At 40.3% G+C, this 20740-nt stretch overlaps 1 protein-coding gene and 1 pseudogene across 1 annotated transcript; one reads left to right on the forward strand and one right to left on the reverse strand.

The window, feature by feature from the left end:
• Positions 1-612: 612 nt before the first annotated feature.
• ssr1 (signal sequence receptor, alpha) lies at positions 613-10818 on the forward strand. The gene is made up of 9 exons (XM_074693444.1): positions 613-787; positions 3333-3466; positions 3561-3657; positions 3740-3843; positions 3943-4101; positions 4239-4315; positions 4401-4479; positions 5730-5823; positions 8515-10818. The coding sequence occupies exons 1-9, from the start codon at positions 718-720 to the stop codon at positions 8580-8582; spliced, it is 882 nt and encodes a 293-aa protein (XP_074549545.1). The 5' UTR covers positions 613-717; the 3' UTR covers positions 8583-10818.
• A 2869-nt stretch (positions 10819-13687) lies between these two features.
• LOC141807828 (uncharacterized) overlaps positions 13688-20740 on the reverse strand; it is a 32082-nt pseudogene continuing 25029 nt past the window's right edge.

The raw sequence follows: 20740 nt of genomic DNA on the forward strand, positions 1-20740 counted from the left end.
AAAATAGACATTATTTAAATACTTTCTTATCCCAAAGCTCTCACGAGCAAAAAGATTCGGTGTTGTGTTGAAATTGGTCACCCATAAAATCTGGGCTTTTAAAAAAAGTAAGGTTTTGTTGAATTTTCTTTTATTTCAAAAAGTTACCTCCACGTGTTAAAAAAAAATTCAATCAGAAGTTAATATAATAAGACTTTTTTTAAAAAAGTTTTTTTTTTCCTGTGATTTGTCTTTTTTATGTTTTATACTAGTTTAATTTTGTGTTGTTTTTGAGCAACTTTTAGTGGATATTTTAAAGAGGAAAGAAAAGTAAAAACGTTCGACCTTCATTTCAACATTTTTTAAAATAAGACAACCATTTAGTCTAACTTTTAAATTAGTATAATTATTTATTTATTTATTTATGTATTTATTTATTTATTTATTTGTTGCACAAGCTTTAAGTGTGATCTATTTTTAAGTTATCTGGTTTTAAACTAATAGAGTAAAATATATTTTATTTACCTTTTTTTCTGTATGCAGTGTTTTTAAAAATTCTCTGTTGGAAAGCGCTTGTGGGGACACAAATTCAGAGGGTAACAAACTCCACCACAACACCTATCGATTCACTTCTCTTGCGCATGCGTCCTTGTAATCGTAACGGAAGCGGCACGGCAGCGCTCACAGCCTGGCTGTCTGACAGACACTGAATGAAAACGCACTGATTTCCACTTCAAAATGCTGAAATTTCTACCTAAACTGCTGCTGCTAGCGCTGCTAGCCTTCCCGGCGACTCTCCTGGTCAAAGGTCGGTTTGTGTTTTAACTCCTCACATCAGTTTAAGGAGAAGGGAGTGTGTTAAAGTAGCTGTTAGCTGCTGAGCTAGTGAAAAGAGGAAGGCCGTGCTCCGTTTGACATGTGCTAACTGGGACTAAATGTGGACATCAAAATGAAACAGTGCTTCATTTTTTCATCGAATTATGCATTGTCCGCCTGCAGAGAGTGTCTTTATATGAATGTTTAATCGTTTTTAAATTCGTTGCAGAGCTTTTCTTGTATTAACAGCTGACCTGACTACTTAGACTGACGTGTCCTTACTGTGTGTTAGCAGTTAGCACAGAGGCTAGGTGGCTAGGTTGACATGATGGCTACCTGTGTTCCAGATAAAAACAAAGTTAAACTTACTAAAATGAAGCCTAAACAATAACTCGCTTCATTTATAATTGCCAGTAGTGAATATAATTTGGTAAAGTTGCAGTTTAAGGGTTTATGTCGCATTCAAAGCTCTGACAGCTAACGGCTCAAACAGTAGTTTTATTAATGGTTGACTTTGAAGCTAATGAGCAGCTAACTTTGTTCGATTCAGTGATTTTCTCATGAGTTAGAGCTGTTTGTTTCAAAGCAGTGACAATGACTGTAATAATCTGTATGAATGGAGGGGTGTGTGTCTGTGTGTGTGTGTGTGGAAGACAGAGAGCTGTGATTACCTTTGCTGTGATTGAGCCTTTGAGGTTGTAGACCTAAGAGTAATCTTTATTTCTAAAGTACAAAGATTTAAAGTCAATGCCCAAGACAAAAATATACAGAAAGACATGGATTGAATTATTAGTGCACACCTTAACTTATGTACAATATAGTGTTATCTTGTTTTTGATATTTAGGATCTTTGCATGTGGGTGTATGTTTTGTAAGCTTTGATTCTGTGTTGTCACATGCAAATGCATGTAAAGTTTTCAGGCAGTTTCAGCTTTAAATTTACCTTCTGTGCACTGGGTCGGCTTTTTGTCTGGTTATTTGCTGCAAATGATTTGTCTTTGTGTCTGTCAACATTTTGTCAATACCGATGCCTAGGCCTGTCACGATAACAAATTTTGCTAGACGATAATTTTCCAAAATATTATTGCCGATAAACAATATTATTTTCAATATTTTGATTTTTTTTCCATTTTTTCATTGATGTAATTATGATAAATGGGATAATAAAGTGAGTACACCATATCAAAAGCAAGAAACTTTAATTTCTTAAGAGTATTTAACTGTAATTAAAAGGTCAGGATCTTTTAAATAAAATAAAATAAACAAAAATTATAATAAATTTAACAAACAAGAAAGAGAAAAAAATACAATGAATATGCAATGGACTCTCTTTTAGAAAAAAATACATGTCAATGAAAATAATTAATACTAAGCAAAAACAATAAAACATAGACCCTGTCTCTAAAGAAAAAACGAAACTCCAAAACAACAACAACAACAAAAACTATAGCCTAAGTAAAAGGGAGTTTATACATTTCCTGAATTGTTTGTAACATGTACTTTTTCCCAGTCAATCCGCACTGTTTGTCAAACATTTTTAGCATTTCTGGCTTTCAACCGTATTGAAGAGCTGCATTTCTTTGGCAATGTAGCTGTCTTTGAGCACCCACCATTTGGCGCTTTTATTTCTATTTACTTTGTAGACCAAAAGCCTCAGTAAGAGCAGATTGTCAAAGAACAAGGCTCCGCTGCACCTCCCCTTCTTCTTCTTCGTCGCCACTATTTTCAAACAAATGCGACATATCAGCTCGTTGGTGTTCATGAGCTCACACTTTGTTCATTCTGATAAAAAACAAAATATTCCCACACTGGGACTGTGGCAGGTGGCTTAAGAACCGTATCTTTCGTGCCATCGCTCATATTAGCGTGTGTTTCCTCCTTACCCCTCAGGACGCTCGCTTCAGCTCTCTCCGTGTGTGCGCTCGAGCAGCCCCGTCTTCACCCCAAAGATCGCATTTTTGACAGATGCTCACTCCGCTATAAATCTGCTAAATCCGCTATAGAACCTATGCACCCCGATGTTAGGAAAGATAAACGTAGTGAGCCATCTTCTCATTCAGCCTCTTTGGTCGAAAGAGAGGAGGAAAACAAACATGCACGTGTCAGTTTATCGAGGCTGGCAAACTTACAGAGGACGTTTTTATTTATCGTTCGGTTAATCGATTTATTGATTATCGTGACAGGCCTATTCACTGTAATCGTAGGGAGCACTTTATAGAGCTGCTGGATGTGTAGATTTCAGTGTCAGCTTGTTATTTTTGTGTAGCATAATGTCCACACTCCAAGAAAGGATGGAAGAGGAGGTTGAGAATGTAGAAAGTTCAGGTTTTTATCCTTTATTGAACCTTTATGTAAAATCTCCCAGAACCTCCTTAAGCATGTAAAATACAAATAAAGAAAATCGTTGTCTAGAAGTTGTTTTTGTTCATACATATTTATGAAAAGCTCTCCCTACATAGTTCCTCACAGGGTAAACTGAGGACACTGTGTTTATTTTTAATCCTGTGATGATAATGTCTCATTTTCTGGTACCAAAGGACCAATGGTGAGCGCCCAGGACCTCACAGAGGATGAGGAGGCAGAGGCTGTGGATGAAGATGTGGTGGATGATGTGACAGCAGAGGATGAAGATGATGAGGCAGAAGTTGAAGACGACGAAACAGCAGAGTTGGTGAGGGAAATAATCGACTCAGATAAACGTCCCAACTCTTTGAATCTACAGATGTCTGTGGTTTCCTCTGACTTTAACTCGTTCTTGTCTCCAGACGGAAGAAAAAGAAGATGAAGAAGAAGAAGCGCTGGTCGGTGAGGTGAAAGCTTCCCCAAACGCTGACACCACCATCCTGTTCGTCAAAGGAGAAGGTAACTTTCTCTGCACACTGTCAGACGAATGAGTGAAGGATGTCCTAAAATAAAAGTTTAAGATGAAGATTTTCCTCTTTAGACTTCCCAGCAAACAACATCGTCAAGTTCCTGCTCGGCTTCTCCAACAAGGGATCAGAGAACTTCATCGTCGAGTCTCTGGACGCTTCTTTCCGTTACCCTCAGGTATGAAATGAAACGCCTCTCTGAAGTGGAGCTCAGATTGTAAATGAGCTGATCGAGAGCTAACGTTTCTTCTTCTTCTTTTTTTTGTGGCTTTTTCAGGATTATCAGTTCTACATCCAGAACTTCACGGCTCTCCAGCTCGGCATCTCGGTTCCAGCAGGCAGACAGGCCACCTTCGAGTACTCCTTCATCCCTGCTGAGCCGATGGGAGGGCGGCCGTTTGGACTCGTCATCAACCTGAACTACAAAGACGGCAATGTAAGGAGTCTTTTCCTTTTGGGTTGAGTGCAGGGTTCAATGATCAGAGACAGAAACATGAAGATTTTTCTTTCTTCTTCTTTCACTCTTGACATTTTCTTCTATTATTCTTCCCTTCCTCCTCCTCCTTGCTGCAGGGAAACATCTTCCAGGACGCAGTTTTCAACCAGACGGTCACCATCACAGAGAAAGAGGACGGATTGGATGGAGAGACGTGAGTGTTTGCATCACCTGGATTGTTAAAATATTATCAATCCTCCTCTGTATCTCTTTCTTACCTCTGTTCATCCTTCTCTCAGGATCTTCATGTACGTCTTCCTGTCCGGTCTCGGGCTGCTGGTCATTGTCGGTCTTCACCAGCTGCTGGAGTCCAGAAAGGTGAGACGAAGACAATGTTTTATCCAGCCATAAAGGGAAGAAGTAGCCTAAACTCAGCGTTTTATTTCCAGATTTAAAAAATCAATTTATAGATTGATTTATTATCGTACTGTAAATTATTTTCACGCAGGACTATGAGAGTTTTCTTGTCTTCCAGCAGTGTCTCGTCTTTCTTTTGCTGTTTGTCCTAAATGAGCCAATTTATAGGTGGTTTGCACTGAAAAATGTATAAAAATTCACTTTTTAAAATTATTTTAAACTAGTTTTTCAAAACCTGAACATCTTTAAGGATTTAATCTGGCAGTTCGACAAGAATGTGGAATACTTTTATCCATCGGGGAAAAAAGATGTAAAGATGTCTGATGTCAGATTAGAATAGAACAGAACTTTATTGTCATTGTAACAAGTGCAACGAAATTAAAGTCACAGCAGCAATCAAGAAAACAAAAGTAAGGAAGTGTATAAAAAGTGCAAAAAGGTCCATAAGAAAACAGATGCTAACAGCTTGTCCATCATTGTCCAGTCAGCCAGTCTCCACCTCCACAGGGTCCAGGACTGAGCTTCTTCAGCAGTCTGTTCAGTCTCTGTCTCCTGGATCCTGTCTGCTCACAGCAGGTGAAGCTCTTCCAACGTGGCGCTGGCGTCTGATGTTAGCTCTGTTAGCCATGTCTGTGAATAGTATGATGCTACTCTGCCTTCTGGTATTCCCTCTGTTGCTGGGTTAGCACAGCTAGCTCGTCCATATTATTGGAGATAGATCTTACGTTCCCAATAATGATGGATGGAAGGACAGGTCGATGTTGTCACTTTTTAGCTCACACCTGAGAACCAGCACGTCGTCCTCACCTCCTTCTCCTCACCTTGTGGGGAAACATCCGGCCTTGCACCAGTTAGCAATGACATGCTACAGGCTGCTAACAGCTGAGTTCACAAGTAAACAATGCAGCCATGATTACATGTAGGATCTCCAGACAAACACAGGAGAAAAAGTAGTAAAAATATCACTGAAGACACAAAAAGTTTGGTATCCATGACCAACAAATGAGCCATACAAAGTAATGATCCACTCCTAATACAAAGATTACGAAAAACGAGACGAAAATATTACAAGAAACGGACAAAGAAGAGAGAGCTGCTGCAAAAGGCAGTCATAGCCAACAGGGCGGCGCCTAGTCTGCTGTGGACAGAAATCTGTAGCACTGATTTAACACGCTTGATTTTTATATGTGTTTTTTTGTGTGTGTGTGCAGAGGAGGCGTCCTGCTCCAAAGGTGGAAATGGGAACCGCGAGCCACAACGACGTCGACCTGAGCTGGATCCCTCAGGAAACGCTCAACCAGATCAGTACGTATAAATCACGCACACACACACACACCTCACCTGAACTTGTCTGCTTCTGTTTCTGCACCTGTTTTTCTAACAGAGCACTCGCTGACTAGATTCTTCACCTGCTGTGTTTTCTTCAGTAGCATCATGTTTTCTGTAACGTGAAAAAAAATCCTCCAGTTAGAGAAAATTATGTGTTAAAGGCCTCTTATGGAGAAAACTTTGAATTTTCACTTCAGATTCTGTTTGGATGTTTTTTAGATTTTGGTCCTTCAGAAGTCCAAAGGTGTAAACCTGAAGTAATGTTATACATTAACATCAGAGTGTGGATTTGAGGAAATAATCTTTGATCTTTCAGGATTTCATGTTCACATCCTGAGATCAAACAGGTTTTGTCAGCTCTCGGCTCGTCTCTGGTCGTTTGTCGTCTCTCTGGATCAGCTGATCTCTTCTTGCTTCTCCTGCTCCTGGTTTAACTTTAACCTCCACTGTGCATGACGCTCACTCTCTTCTCTTCTCTTCCCTCTCTGCCTTCCTCGCTGTCATGTTTTCCTGCGTCTTCAGTGCAGAGTCGCAGAGGTGAGGTCTGCTTCAGCTCTGTGTTTGTGTTTGTGTGTGTGTGTGCTGATGATGTGTTTGTTCTCTGACATGTGTAATCTTTAATCTGTGCATTGAGCTTCCTCAATGTGAAGGTTCAGGTAAAGGTGTAAACAGAGAACAGTCCCATCCTGCAGACTGGAGATCAAAAACCTCCACCAGGTTATTTTATCTCATTCAGACCTGATACAACAAGGCCGTATGCTGTGTGCAGGTCATTTCAGGCGGTGTCATCATTTTGTAGACATGTGACCAATGAAATGTGCTGTGATTCGCTGTAATACAGGTGGAGGAAGTAGAAAGTTTGTCCAACTTTTTTCTTTTTACCACCGGGGTTCTGACAGCCTCTGAAATGACCTACACATCAGATCTTGTCTTAAAGGGACATACACGTAAATGTTGCATCCAATCACTGTGGTGACTTAACAAAGTCTTAAAGGATAAGTTCGGTTTATACAGCTTTTGCATTGTTTATAGAATGAAGTAGAACAAAATACTCACCCAGAAGGCTTTCCTGATCCAAGCAGTGCTTCGGGAGATATTTAGATCCAAAATCGTGCGGCGCACGTCGGTATAATGGGATCCATCGGGGCATAGACAGCGCAGCTCCTAAAACTGCATTAATCGTCCAAAAACTCATGTTTTTCACCAATACTCTATCATGGTCCGCTCCGGGTTGGTCCTCTGCTACAGTCTGTGTCACTCCAGACAGCGCTGTGTGGCTGTACTGATCTCTGAACTGACGAAGACTTTGTTCACGTTTGCCCCTCCGCACATGCGCAGTACTCTCTGGAGAGTTGACTCCACTTTCTCCTTTCTTTGAGGGGCACAGAACGCTCTGATTTAGTGGGCGTGGCCTTCATGTGTAAATGAGCCACCGCTGATACCGCCCCACTCTTCAGCATCACTGAGAGCGGCGCCATGAGCTCCGAGTGCACAATGTTTAGAAAACAGCGAAGCTCGTTTACCGTAACATTGCGGGCTAAAACAACAGGCTAACCGCAGCTAAAGTTAGCATCCTGAAGCTAACACAGAGACGGGGGGGGCACTGAGGAAAAGCTCTTACATCTGCTCCACAACACACAGCATTTAAAACACTCACATTTCCAGCCATTATGTGGCTGTTTACAGCCAAAAACAGAGCAGTGACAGGGAGGGGAGGGGGTGATTAGTAAAAAAGGGAACCACTGACATCGGCAAATCCCCCAAATCCAAACAGCTCGTTTTAGGTCAGGATTTTACAGTCACAAGCTCTACTAAGTACAGGTTTTGTCATTAAATATCACATTTTGTGGGCTGGGAGGAAAGACAAAGACCCACAAATTTTACTGAAAGACTTAATAAAGTGATTTTTGCATCGTATGGGACCTTTAAATCAAATCAGCCCCCTCAAAATGGTAACAGAATCGAATCACAAGAACAGTATATCGTCCCAGCCCTAGTTTTTACCTTAATGTTGTTCAGACACATTTTGAGTCCTAGTTTCAGAAACCTGTCTAAAGACGTCCATGGTTTCCAAAGAGAAGTCAGATTCTGTTTTCTATTTCCCCTCAGTCCGTCTTAAACGGTCTCAGATCCAGGGAAGCCTCCACTTTTCATTATCCTGGATTCCTCTTTGCCAGGTTCAGTCTGAACCTATAGAGATGTGATCGTGAGCCCATGCGGTGACTTCCACTACAGAGTCGTGCCTGTTTTTAACCCCCTGGTCACTTTTGTTCAGAGGTTTCTCTAGATTCTCTGAATCTTTAGAGTGAAACTGTTGAACTATTTGCTGCATCCTTTTCAAACCCAGTCATGTGACTAACCTGTTGATAATTCACCTCATTAGTGTGAAGATGTTTGCAACGTTACACAACTTTTCACTGTTTTCTTTCTTGTACAAACTTTTTAGAAAATCGTACCAGCGTCAAATTTAAAATGAGTGTTTAATTTCAGAAGGTGGCTAACATATCCCAGTTTGGATGTTCGACCTGTTGTCTTTACTTGTCTGAAAGTTGTCAAAGCAGATTTTCCCTTTAAGCTGAGAGAAGGAAAACAAACGTTTCATGCCGCCTTATTGTGTTTGGCTGTTTGTTTGAATCCGCCCCTCACATTCGCCGTTTCGTCTTCCAGACAAAGCATCTCCAAAGAGATCTCCACGCAAAAGAAGCCAGAAGCGCTCGGCCGGCTCGGACGAGTGACGGGCGCGTGACGCCACGGCAACAGATCTTCATCCGCCTGGAGAAGGAGGAGGAAGAGGGCTGTGAGCGCCACGCTGGGCGAAACTCCGCCCCCTTTACTGAAGAACTTTAACCAGTGCCAAGCTCAGCTGTGGCTGGCTCTCGACTTTCAGCTTAAAAACTGTTGAACACACACACACACACACACACACACACAGACACAGACACAGGCAGGTAGCAGTAACACTCTGAAGCTGCCACAGGGAGAAGCGTAAAGGATGATCTGAACACAGGTGTGTGGGTTTTACAGCAGGTGAGGACGTTTTCTACACAGGTTGTTGCTTTTCTTTGACATCACGTTTGCCTTCAAACTGCTGATTGGATTTTTTTTTTTTCGGGGACAGTTTTGATTGTGTCTTTGTTTATTACCTCCCGCTCTGAGGCAGGGCTGAGACGAGAAGAGGAAATAAAACCATTTGATTTTTGACTGTTTTTCAGACATCCTAAACTTTATCTAAACGGTAACAGATGCAGTTTTTGTGTTTGGATTTTTCACTCTGCACTAAATTTAAGACTTTTCTGATTCTGGTGTCTGCTGTTGTTGCTTCACACACTCCATCTGTCACGTCTGTGTGTCGCCGTCCTGATAAACGTAGTAGAGCCCAACGTTTTGAGATCTTTGTGCCTGAACAAACCTCTGCAGACTGAGGCAGTTTTCAAACACCAGAAAATTTAATCTTACAGAAAGAGCTCGTAAAAACACACTGGATTAACGCAAGATCCTAAAATGTTTTTGATGCAGTAGAGAAATCAGCATTAAAGTGCTTGAAGTTGTGTAAAATGATGCAAGGTGTTCATCGTTTTAAGGATGACAAACAACTCTTTAAGGATCAGTTTTTAGTCGCTATGCAGAAAAATGAAATCATTTAAGACTCCTGAAACGTGACAGTGAAGTGGTTTTGTTTGTAGTTTGAACAGTTTGAAGACATTAATGTGAAACTAAAAGACATTTTCACAATTTTTGAAACGCAAAAAAACGGTCAGCAGAGGTTAGAGCAAGCAACAGGCGGATTTCTTGGTTCTGTCAAATCATTTATGGGGCGAGGGGAACCGTCACCTTTTTTAAGCTGAAAGATTTGTAAACAAACAAGATGAGTAAGGAACAAAAACATGAGTTTGATGATAAAATCTGATCTAAATAGTTTTCTCTCACAGTTTTATGAGCTCTTAAATATCACGGCCACATCAAAGATGGTAAAAATTTAGAGATATCAAAGATAAAGTCGTAATGTTGCTCATAAAATGCCCGTCCAACTTTAAGACGGTCGTAGAAATCTTTTTTTTTTTTTTAAAGTGAAATCCCAAAAGACTTAAGAAAGTAAATAAATTATGAATTTAATCTTCTAAAATAGTTCTGCTTTAACTGTTCCCGGATTCCTTCATTTTTCTTCATTTCTTCAGGTGACGTTTTTCTCTCAACTGCAAATGTTTGGTTTGTTGTTTTTTTTTTCTTTTATTTTCCACTCCATCATGAAGTTTGGATTTTCTTTTCTTAAAAACATATTTCTCAATTTAAAAATAACTTTTCACCTGTAACAAAATGTTTTGAAAGCTGTTTTATTTTCCTTTAATGCCAGTGCTGTGACTCTTATTTGTTGCATGTTTTTGGTTGAGATACTTTTTTAAGACCTCAGGAGTGTTTTTCTTCAGGTAAATTCCTCATTGAAGGAAAACATCCCTCTGTGTTCGTGCTGAGAGAAAACATTCAGATCAGATTTTTACTCCTCTGTGAAGCGAAACAAATCCTCAATGTGTCCGATTTTACTTCTTTTGTTAAAACATTTCTTTCTTCTCTCTAACTTCTCATCAGAATCAGAAAATCAATGACCCTGAAGATGAATTTAGTGGATTTTTTCCTTTTGACTGTAAAAATGTTGACCTGGCCGAAGCACTGGTGTAAATACTGGCTGATGGACGATGACGGCAAAATTACTGAGCTAATTTATTTGAGCAACAGACGGGGGTTAAATACACTGTTTTTTATTTTGTCTTACCACTAGGGGGCAGCACTGACTCACTCTGCAGGCTCTGGGCTTTATTTGAAGCGTAGGACCTGCAGAGTGTTGATATTTAGAGCTCTGTGTTCCTGTCACAGATCCACAGCGCTGAGCTGATGTTTGTTTTCTAAGATGACGGGCTGTCGTTCACTGATAGAAACTTTTTCTTTATTTGCTTTTAAATGTGCAGAAAATAAACTTTGATTACTTGCTGTACACTTTGTGTTTTCTTCCTTCTTAACTGTATTTTAGAGGAACTTTCCTTTTTCTGCAAAGTTTCACAAACTGATTTAAGCTAAAAATGTGTTTTTACACCATCCTGCCTTCAGTAGCCCATGGGTGGTGTTTTTAAGGACCCAGTCAAGCCTGATTTTCATTATTCTGATGGAAGTCTTTTGATGTTGAAGGAAACTCTCGTTTGACTTTCCTCGACTTAATTTTTCTGGAGGAAAGACTTGTTTCTGTAAATGTCCTGATTATCCGTCTCTATTTCCCTTTGAGTTGTCTTTTTTTTTTCTTTTTTAGAGCATTACACGACTTTCTGTGGAACAATACAGTTCAGTGATGCTAACCCATGAGGATCTGTGGTGAGGGTCCACGATGTATTCAGCTCTACTTTTACACACATAGAGGGTTGGAAAGAATCTAGAAAATTTGGGAAACATGGAGGAATTGGTAACACCAACTTTCAAGGCTTGATCAGTTTACGAAAAAGTCTATCATGACCATAGTCAATTCCGAACAGGAAGTTCCTTATTTGGACATAAACACTGGTTTTTGAAGATTTCTAGCCTACGTATTACATGGAACACTTCCTAGGTTTTTAATCTGTTCAACTCCAAGCGTGGCTTGAGTATACTACATGCAATGACAATGAAAAGTTACAAATGGATTTTTGCTACGTCAATGGGTGTGGCCATAAAAGACCGCCAAAGTTGACCATTTTGGCTGCTTTAGTCTAATTAGGGCCTGACCCCGAAGCCCTATTGAACCCCTTGCCATTATCTTTCTTCTTCTGTGTGCGCCTTTAACCCCAAACTGCGTGCCTTTCACTTGAAAAAAAGGAGACGCACCTAGCCCCAAAATTCAATCCTGGTGAAAAATGTATGATTCCACTGCTTGCCCAAAAATTAATGCTTCATAGCGCCCCCTAGGGGCTAAAAACTGCAGCCCCTTGGGCTACTTTGAGCTACAGCCCTGAAATGTAGTGTGTATAACAATCATGCCCAGCCCTACAAAAAAGTCTCTTACGACTATCGTGATTTCCAAACACAAACTTCGCTATTTGGACCTAAACATCGTAATTTTGCAATTTCTAGGCTATGTATTTGAACAAACTAGTCCTAGGTTTTTTCTCACATCAATTCCAAACTTGGCTTGCGTATACTACACACGATAAAGATCAATAATCATTATATAATTTGTATAATTTTTTTTTCAGTGTGGCTACGACATGGGCTCAAAGTTTGGAATTTTTTAACTTTGTCGGATTGCTACAGAACAGGGTTAAGTTGTTGAAGAGCCTTTTCGTACAACCATAAAATGTTTATTATTTAAAATAATTTGATTTCTCACCACTTGTTTTTGTGCCACCTCTAATGACTCATTGGACTTAAACTTCTTGAATTCTACGTAAATAAAAACTGGAAAACTTTTGACTGGTAGTGTACTCGGCTCAAAGACAAGTTAAGGGGCGCAGATGGTCTAGCGGTTTAGGTTGCGCCCCATGAGGTTCACCGTTGGGCCCGTTACCTGCACGTCGTTCTCCACTCTCGCCCTCTTTCCTACTTTATCCACTGTCCTCTCCTTTATCATTAAAGGCATGAAAAGTCCCAAAAATAACTTAATAAAAAGACAAGTTTGGTTTGATCAGCATGCTAGAGAAACTCCCACTAGCTATGCTGTCGGTGCCTGGATTGCAGGACAGGATGTTGCTCCACTTTTCTCTGTCAAGGATGTTTGGGGCTTTCAACTCGGTAAGATTGTACTTTTGATCTTGATGATCTATTGTAACATTTGAAGATAGAAATATGATTTAATTGAGAACGTTCCAATTTAGAAAAATCACATCTCATTTGTTGTCATCACTTAACAGATTCTGGTTCATGTATTTCTATTTTACCTCTTTTTTTTTATCCAGAACTTGTTTTGTGTCCCTTCTGTTTTGTTTGGTTCATTAATACAATCACAAGGGTGTTTAAAGGCGTTTAAATTCCTTCATGCTCATATTTCTGTTTCTTTAAGACAGCTGAACAAACAGACAAAAAATGAACTGTAATATTCTCGAACCGAAGGCCGATTTGAAACCGTCAGTGTTTATGAAAAAGTTAAACTCTTGAGGTTGTGATGATTTTGAAGAAGTGTCAGGGATCTCATCCTGCTAAAAATCAAAATTTTCTGTTTTTTTTTTTTCTTTTTTCAATTATTTGTTCAAAATTTAAACAAAGTTTGAAACTTTTAAAAATGTTCGTGCAAACCAAATTGTTGTTTGTTAATCCTGAACAAAGTGTTTAATCACCAACAGACTTTTTTAGTGGTTCAAGGAGTGTTAGATTTTTGCTTAATGAGGTTGACTTTATTTGCATCCATAGGTAGATTTGTTTACAGCGAGATAAAAAAAATCTACTTAGAAAACAACATGAACAAGAGAATTCATAAACTTTGAAAACCCTAAAACACGACCCAAAGGAACCATGGTTCCACCAGCAGCAATTAAAATGAGAGAAAAGAATATCATAAAAACAAAATGCATTTAATTAAAAAGAATCCACAAATTAATAAAATAACAAAAATAAAACCAAGATTAATACACTTGAGAAAAAATATTGGACTGGCAGACGAATTAGCAGGAAAATGAGACCTTTAAAACATCGAGCATAAGTAAAGCCTCAGCAGAATCCAGACTTTTATCCCTGTTGGTGGAAAGTTTTTGACTGGTTTTGTAATATCATTAAAAAATAATGTGTCACATGTGGCACCATCTTCTGCTGTAAAGATATGTGGGATTAAATAAATCACACTATTCCACATACTCTGAGTGGCAATTGGCAAAAAATCAAAACTAGGACTTTAATTTATGATCTCGTCATCCTACACAAACCAAATCTGTGAAGGAAAGTAAAGTGGAGGAAGACAAAGCATCAGGTCCAGGTCTTTAGTCTGAGAGTGAAGTTGGTCTTCATCACTGAGAGTCCCCATCACCTTCACCTGTTGTGATCGGTCTTTCAGTCTCTTACGTCCCAGCTGCTGCTTCCACCTCCAGGAGGGAGACGATCCTCTGTGATCACTCTGACAGAAGTCACAGCCAGCTGATGGTAAAAAAAGACAGCGTTTACATCCTGAGATGAAACTTTTTGCCAGAGAAAAAAAAAAAAAAAAAGAGTTTGACTGAAGCAGATTCACAATATGCAAAAACATTTTATCTGTGACAAACCCCTCCGGTGAAAGCGTATCCAAAACCATGTAAATCTTTGCTACAATGCACTGTATGACAGAAAGCAATATCTTGTATTCTGCCATACAGTATAGTAGCTGTAAAAATTCTTCTTCTTCCTCATTTCTCTCCTCTACTTAATGAGCATTTTATGATGCGTAAAACAGCGCCCTCCTAAATGCTATTTGGCAAATAAGTGGTGAAAATATGATATTGCACACTGTTGTCCTCAAGGAAGCCAAGCCAAGTTGGCGTCCTTTGGTGAAAAAACCCCAAGAATGATTAACCAATCAGATGAGGCTGCTGTCATGACACTGCTCACCTGTGATTGGCCAAGACTGTGGCCATGTTTACACGGAGACTCATGCAAAGATTCTTCCTTTGCGTTTCCAAAAGCCACCCACGTTTACATGAGGATGGCGTGAAAATGATCCGCGTTCATACGACTTCAAGAGGACAAGTCACAACAATGTAGTGGCCATGCCAGGCCAGTAGTTGGCGATGTGGATATATGCGTGTAAATATGCTACTCGGAAATCAGCCATCATTGTTGCAGGTGTTCTTTGTTTTTCTGCCGTTTTATTGTGTGAGACGGTTGGCAATCCAACCTTGAGGCGCATTACTGCCACCAACAGGACCGGAATGGCTTAACTGGAAGTTGTGGCTGTGCGCGCAACCTTCGCCATGAAACACTCTGCTCTGTGTTTATACGAGGCTGGATGGAGGAGCGTTTTGAAAATTCTCCACTCTGGGGAGCGTTTTCAAAAGTTTTGGTTATTGGACAAAATGCTACGAGTTCCATCTAAAACGCAATTTAATGTTATTGGATTTGACCGTTTTTGGCGTCATGTGGCCTTCCTGTGTCAAGGAAGGCCACCCCGTTATATAACAAGCGTGTTAGTTCAATGTGTGCTCTCTGGGCGCTTGTAACAGGTCATTCCATTACATGAAATAGTGATATACAAGCTGTAAAATAGTCTTTTATGAACCCCACTCCCTAAAAAACATACAAATTAGAGGCTTTATCTCACTTGGCTTTCTCAAAAACTAGGTAGATGTATAAGAAACATTATCTCTCACCACTTCATAGATGTGTGATGCAACGCTGTAAATACCAGCATGGATTTATTTCAACTCTTTACTGACCTCAGAGTTTGCAGTCTATAGTTGGGGCTCTTCTGGAGATCACACAGCAGCTCCATGTCTGAGTCCTGCAGGTTGTTTGCACCAATGTCCAGTTCTCTGAGATGAGATGGGTTAGACCTCAGGGCTGAGGCCAGAGAAGCACAGCTGGTCTTGGACAAACTGCAAACCCTGAAACTAAAAACAAAAAGATGAAATTAAGAAATTTTAGAAATTAGTATTCCTGCTTCAAATTTTTGAAACTAAAAGGGGAAACTTTCCAACCCATTACATCAATGCTATCAGAGACAGAAACAAGCTGTCTTACCTCAAAGTGTCGAGTTTACAGTCTGTACTCTTCAGATAATCACACAGAAGCTTCACTCCTGAATCCTGCAGATTGTTGTTGCTAAGCCACAGATATCTCAGATGGGAGGGGTTGGAGTTCAGTGCTGAGGCCAGAGAAGCACAACTGACCTCTGATAATCCACAATCCCTCAGTCTAGATAAAGAGTACATGAAAAAAATGCATGAAACAAAGTCTAATATAAAAAGAACTTGTGTGTAGGGGCCTATTTTTAAGATCTTTCCCAGGGCTCAACCTACTTCATGGAGGAAATGACTGAAAGACCATAATCAAGAGAAAAAATATAACATCAGCCTCATGACTTCAGCTATGTATCACCAACTGCCTCACCCCAGATTCTCCAATCTGCAGTTTGGACTTTCCAAATAATCACACAGTGACTTCACTCCTGAATCTTGCAGCTTGTTAAAATTCAGCCAAAGATCTCTCAGATGGGAGGGGTTGGACTTCAGAGCCAAGGCCAAAGAAGAACAGCTGATCTCTGTCAAACTGCAGTTCCACAATCTGTGAAAAAAAGAGAGTAGAGAATGAGAATAACAACTAGAAGGACCTGCATTTCCTTGCAAAAAAATGATGGAATGTTGAAATGGTGATTGTTGGTTTTCTTTTATCCCTTATAACACCATAAGCTGTGTGGTTTCCATGGCGATGGAACATCTCAGTATTTTTTTTTTAATGGGAAAACAATGCTAAAAATGTTGAAAGTATGATGTTTAAAAAGGTTTTTTAGGAGCTGAGGGTGCACAAAACCCATGAATGTTCACATTTTCAACAGGTCTGACTTATGCAAGTGGATTTTGGTGAGTTTTAGTGCAAGTTTAACCCTACAAACAAGTTTGTTCTTCACGATATATCTTTCTTATGGGAAAGAAGAGTTGTGTTGTTTAGGGCAATGTCCTATTTTGGTTATGTGTGAAAGGAGACACGCTAATGTATTTGGTGTTGATGCTTTGTTCAATCTATTTTTTAGCTACGACAAGAGGAATGAAACAAATTGGCAAAGGGAAAGTTCAAATCACTATCAGGCTTCATAAATCTACGACAGGAGCAGAGAGCAAGAGAACAAACCCCAGGTTCTCCAGTCTGCAGTGTGGACTCTCCAGAAAACTGGACAGACACTTCACTCCTGAAACGTCTAGCTTGTTGTTATTCAATTCCAGCTCCCTCAAGTAGGAAGGGTTGGACTTCAGAGCTGAGGCCAGAGAAGCACAGCTAAACTCAGACAAACTGCAGTCACTTAATCTGTAAAAAAAAGAATAAACAGAGAAGCTTTAGAGAAAATGGTGAACCTTGTCTTTGTGAATACATCAGACAACAACATTTTAACATCTCACTAATCTAAAAACAGAATTAAAAATAGTTTTGACCTCAGAATCTCCAGTCTGCAGTTTGGACTCTCCAGCCCCGCAGACAGAAACTTAACTCCTGAATCCTGAAGCTCATTGAAGCTTAGGTCCAAACATCTCAGATGGGAGGGGCTGGACTTCAGAGCTGAGGCCACAACTTCACAGTGAGTCTCCGAAGTTACACAGTGTGAAAATCTGTAACAACATAAATATCATGAAAAAGTTTCTTATTTTAACGTAACCTATCTCAATTTAATAAGTCAAAGATTTGACATTGTTTAGAGGGAGTCTGTTTCCTTAACAAGCCAGCTTACAAAAACTAGAATGACACGCAAAGGAGGAAAAGTGACGTTATGACTGTAGTTAGCAGTTTCTTAATAAATAAAATTGTGTGAAACTATATTATTATTGCTGTTACAAACATCAGAGTACATTGCTGACATTTCACAAACTCTAATCAATGTGTCTTGCACACCAAGTGGATGCTTTATAGATACATTCGTATATGTCAGAATCTTGACTTACATCGCCTTCCTGCAGTTCCTCACAGCTGGAATCAGCCTTAGTCGCCCCTGATCTGATGTGTTGTACATTTTTGGGTCCAACTCATCCAGGACCTCCTCCGACATCTGCAGAATGTCACCCAGAGCAGAGCACTGGATCTCAGAGAGTCTCTGTGATCTGTTCTCTGACTTCAGGAACTCTTGGATCTCTCGATGGACTGAGTGGTCGTTCATCTCCATCAGACAGTGGAAGATGTTGATGCTTCTGTCAGGAGAGATCTTATCTGTGTTTATCTCCTTCAGGTTGTTTATGACTCTTTGGATCAACTTTGGACTGTTGTCCATGCAACCCAGCAGGCCTCCCAAGAGTCTCTGGTTGGACTCCAGAGAAAGTCCATGAAGGAAGCGAACCAAGAGGTCCAGGTGGCCGTTTCTACTGACAAGGGATTTCTCCATGACTCTCTTCAGGAAGACATCCAGGGATGGACCAAGGCTAAAACTGGCCCCTAAGAAACTCAAAAACCTTTCTTTGAAAGACTTTGATTTTGGATCAGCGTATTTGTAGTTCCCTAGGAAAGCCTCCAGTACAGCTGTGTTCCTGTGAGTGAAGCAGTGGAACATGTAGACAGCAGCCAGAAACTCCTGAACGCTCAGATGAACAAAGCTGTAGACTGTTTTCTGGAAGATCACACTCTCTCTTTTGAAGATCTCTGTACAAACTCCTGAGTACACCAAGGCCTCTGTTACATCCAGACCACAGCGCTCCAGGTCTTCTTGGTAGAACATGATGTTTCCTTTCTCCAGGTTTTCAAACGCCAGTCTGCCCAGCTTCAGGAGACCTTCTCCATCAGCCTCCATCAGCTCCTGAGGACTCATGTCTTGTCCTTCATGGTACTTCTTCATTTTTCTCTTGGTCTGGATCAGCAGGAAGTGTGAGTACAGGTCAGTCAGGGTCTTGGGCAGCTCTCCTCTCTGCTCTGTGCTCATCATGTGCTCCAGGACCGTAGCAGTGATCCAGCAGAAGACTGGGATCTGACACATGATGTGGAGGCTCCTGGACATCTTGATGTGTGAGATGATTCTGTTGGACAGATCTTCATCCCTGAACCTCCTCCTGAAGTACTCCTCCTTCTGGGCGTCAGTGAAGCCTCGGACTTCTGTTACCCTGTCCACACATGAAGGAGGGATCTGATTGGCTGCTGCAGGTCGAGATGTTATCCAGATAAGAGCTGAGGGAAGCAGATTCCCCCTGATGAGGTTTGTTAACAGCACGTTTATCGATGACCTCTGTGTGACGTCAGACATGATCGTCTTGTTGTTGAAATTCAAAGACGGTCTGCTTTCGTCCAGACCGTCAAAGATGAACAAAAGTTTACAGACAGCCAGCGTCTCTGCTGTCAGCTTCTGTAATGTTGGATGGAAAACATGGAGCAGACTGAGGAGACTGTAGCGCTCATCTCTGATCAGGTTCAGCTCCCTGAATGAAAGCAGAACCACCAGACTGAGGTCTTGGTTTTCAGAGCCCTCTGCCCAGTCCAGAGTGAACTTCTGCACTGAGAAAGTTTTTCCAACACCAGCAACACCGTTTGTCAGAACCACTCTGATGAGTTTCTGTTGGTCAGGTGAAGGTTTGAAGATGTCCTGGCACTGGATCGGTTTGTCTTGGAGGGTCTCCATCTTGGAAGTTGTCTCGAGCTGTCTCACCTCATGTTGTGTGTTCACCTCTTCACTGAGGCCCTCTGTGATGTAGAGCTCAGTGTAGATCCCTTTGAAGGTTCTACTTCCTGTTTCATCAGTTCCTTCATTCACGCGTTCACATTTCTCTCTCAGACTGATCCTATGTTCATCTATTACCTCCTGTAGACTGCCATCAGCTGAAAGAGAGGATAAACATGAGACATCTGACAGAATGAATCAGCTAAAAATCTGTGACGAAGTCATACAGGGTTAAATTTACTGCAAAGAATGACAACTCTGCATCAGACGACAGATGTATGGTCTCACCTGTTATGGAGCTGGTTTGACTGTCTGTCTGCAGACCTGATATCGTCCCAGTTTTCTCCCCACAGCTGCTAGAGACTGGATCCTCCAGGACATCGTGACTTAAAGAACAGCTGGAGTCTAATCTCTCTTTTACTCTGAAACCAGAAACAGTTACAGTAATCTACACCGCTTTTGAAGATCAGATATTTTGACACTGATCAACTTCAGCTGACACAGTCTATTCTTAATAAACTTAGGTGACGTTAGTTGTGTAAAGGGATGAGTATTGATAAAATTTCATTGATACCAATTCCCTCCTCAATTACACTTGTGATTTCATTCTTTATGGATTCCTTTATCAATTCCTCCTGTGAGTTTTCTCTGTACAAAAAGTATGATTTACAGATTTTCTGTATCAACAACATTTATTGGGTTTATAAGTAAATAAATATGACACTGGTCATTGATGTCTCTGGACGTAAATAAAAAGAAATATGTAAAATTGCACGAAACTTGAATCTGTTGTACTGTTTTTTATGTTATTGACTGAAATAGGCCATCTAGTGTCTCAAAGTGGTAATAGCAATGCTTTGAGTTGTTAGAAAGAACATTGAGCTTGCCATAGTTATGCTGAAGTTAGCCATTAGCCTGCGCTTACCTCTTCTTCTTTTTTCCTGTTAGTATTTTGACATTTGAAATGTCAATATTGTTTACAAAGAGTAACTGTGATATGTTTGTGTTGAAAGTAGAAATTCTGTAGTAAAACCAAAGTTATATCAATCATCATCAAGCTAGCGCAAATTTTGCAATATCCGTTTCCAATATCCAATATATCCAATATCCATAGAAGATATATAACAAGTTAAATGTTTTTGATAGGTCGGAGGTCGAAGTGAGGTCTCCACAAAAAACTGCTCCCCCTGGTGATTTGAAGATACTATTTGGCTGTCTTGTATTCAAGTCCTCTTTTTTTCTGAAAAGTTGTGTTTTCATTAGCTATAAGAGGTTAAAAATGAGGCTTTATGTAACATTCAACGATGATTGACAGCTGCTGTTCTTGTGTATTTTTTTCAGGGATCATAAAATATGTCGGGAGGTAGAGTTAAGAAGTGATTAGACTCTCAAAAGAAGAAAATATATATTATTTTTGTCACCCAGCTCCACTCAGATTCTCCCAGAATCCCTCATCGTCTCTACTGCGCAGACTCTGGCTCCAAACTGCTACAATGGTGGCGCCTGAGACGGCGGTATTTTGGCTTCAAAACCGTACAATGACAAATGGCAGAGCCACGCTGTGTACTCTATATACAGTCTATGATATCTCAATTAAAGGTTTACACAGAAAATCTGTAAAGCAAAAACTCACAG

The sequence above is a fragment of the Halichoeres trimaculatus genome, unplaced genomic scaffold (genome assembly GCF_033239565.1).
Source record: "Halichoeres trimaculatus isolate MK-OKI-2021-1 unplaced genomic scaffold, fHalTri1.1 fHalTri1_scaffold_18, whole genome shotgun sequence".
NCBI classification, from domain to species: domain Eukaryota; kingdom Metazoa; phylum Chordata; class Actinopteri; order Labriformes; family Labridae; genus Halichoeres; species Halichoeres trimaculatus.

Excerpts from the sequence above, each read along its gene's own strand:
- ssr1 (XM_074693444.1), top strand. The coding sequence starts at position 718 with ATGCTGAAATTTCTACCTAAACTGCTGCTGCTAGCGCTGCTAGCCTTC. Across the intron at positions 4,316-4,400 it reads GACGGATTGGATGGAGAGAC|GATCTTCATGTACGTCTTCC; the intron begins GTGAGTGTTTGC and ends TCCTTCTCTCAG. Across the intron at positions 5,824-8,514 it reads GGAAACGCTCAACCAGATCA|ACAAAGCATCTCCAAAGAGA; the intron begins GTACGTATAAAT and ends TTCGTCTTCCAG.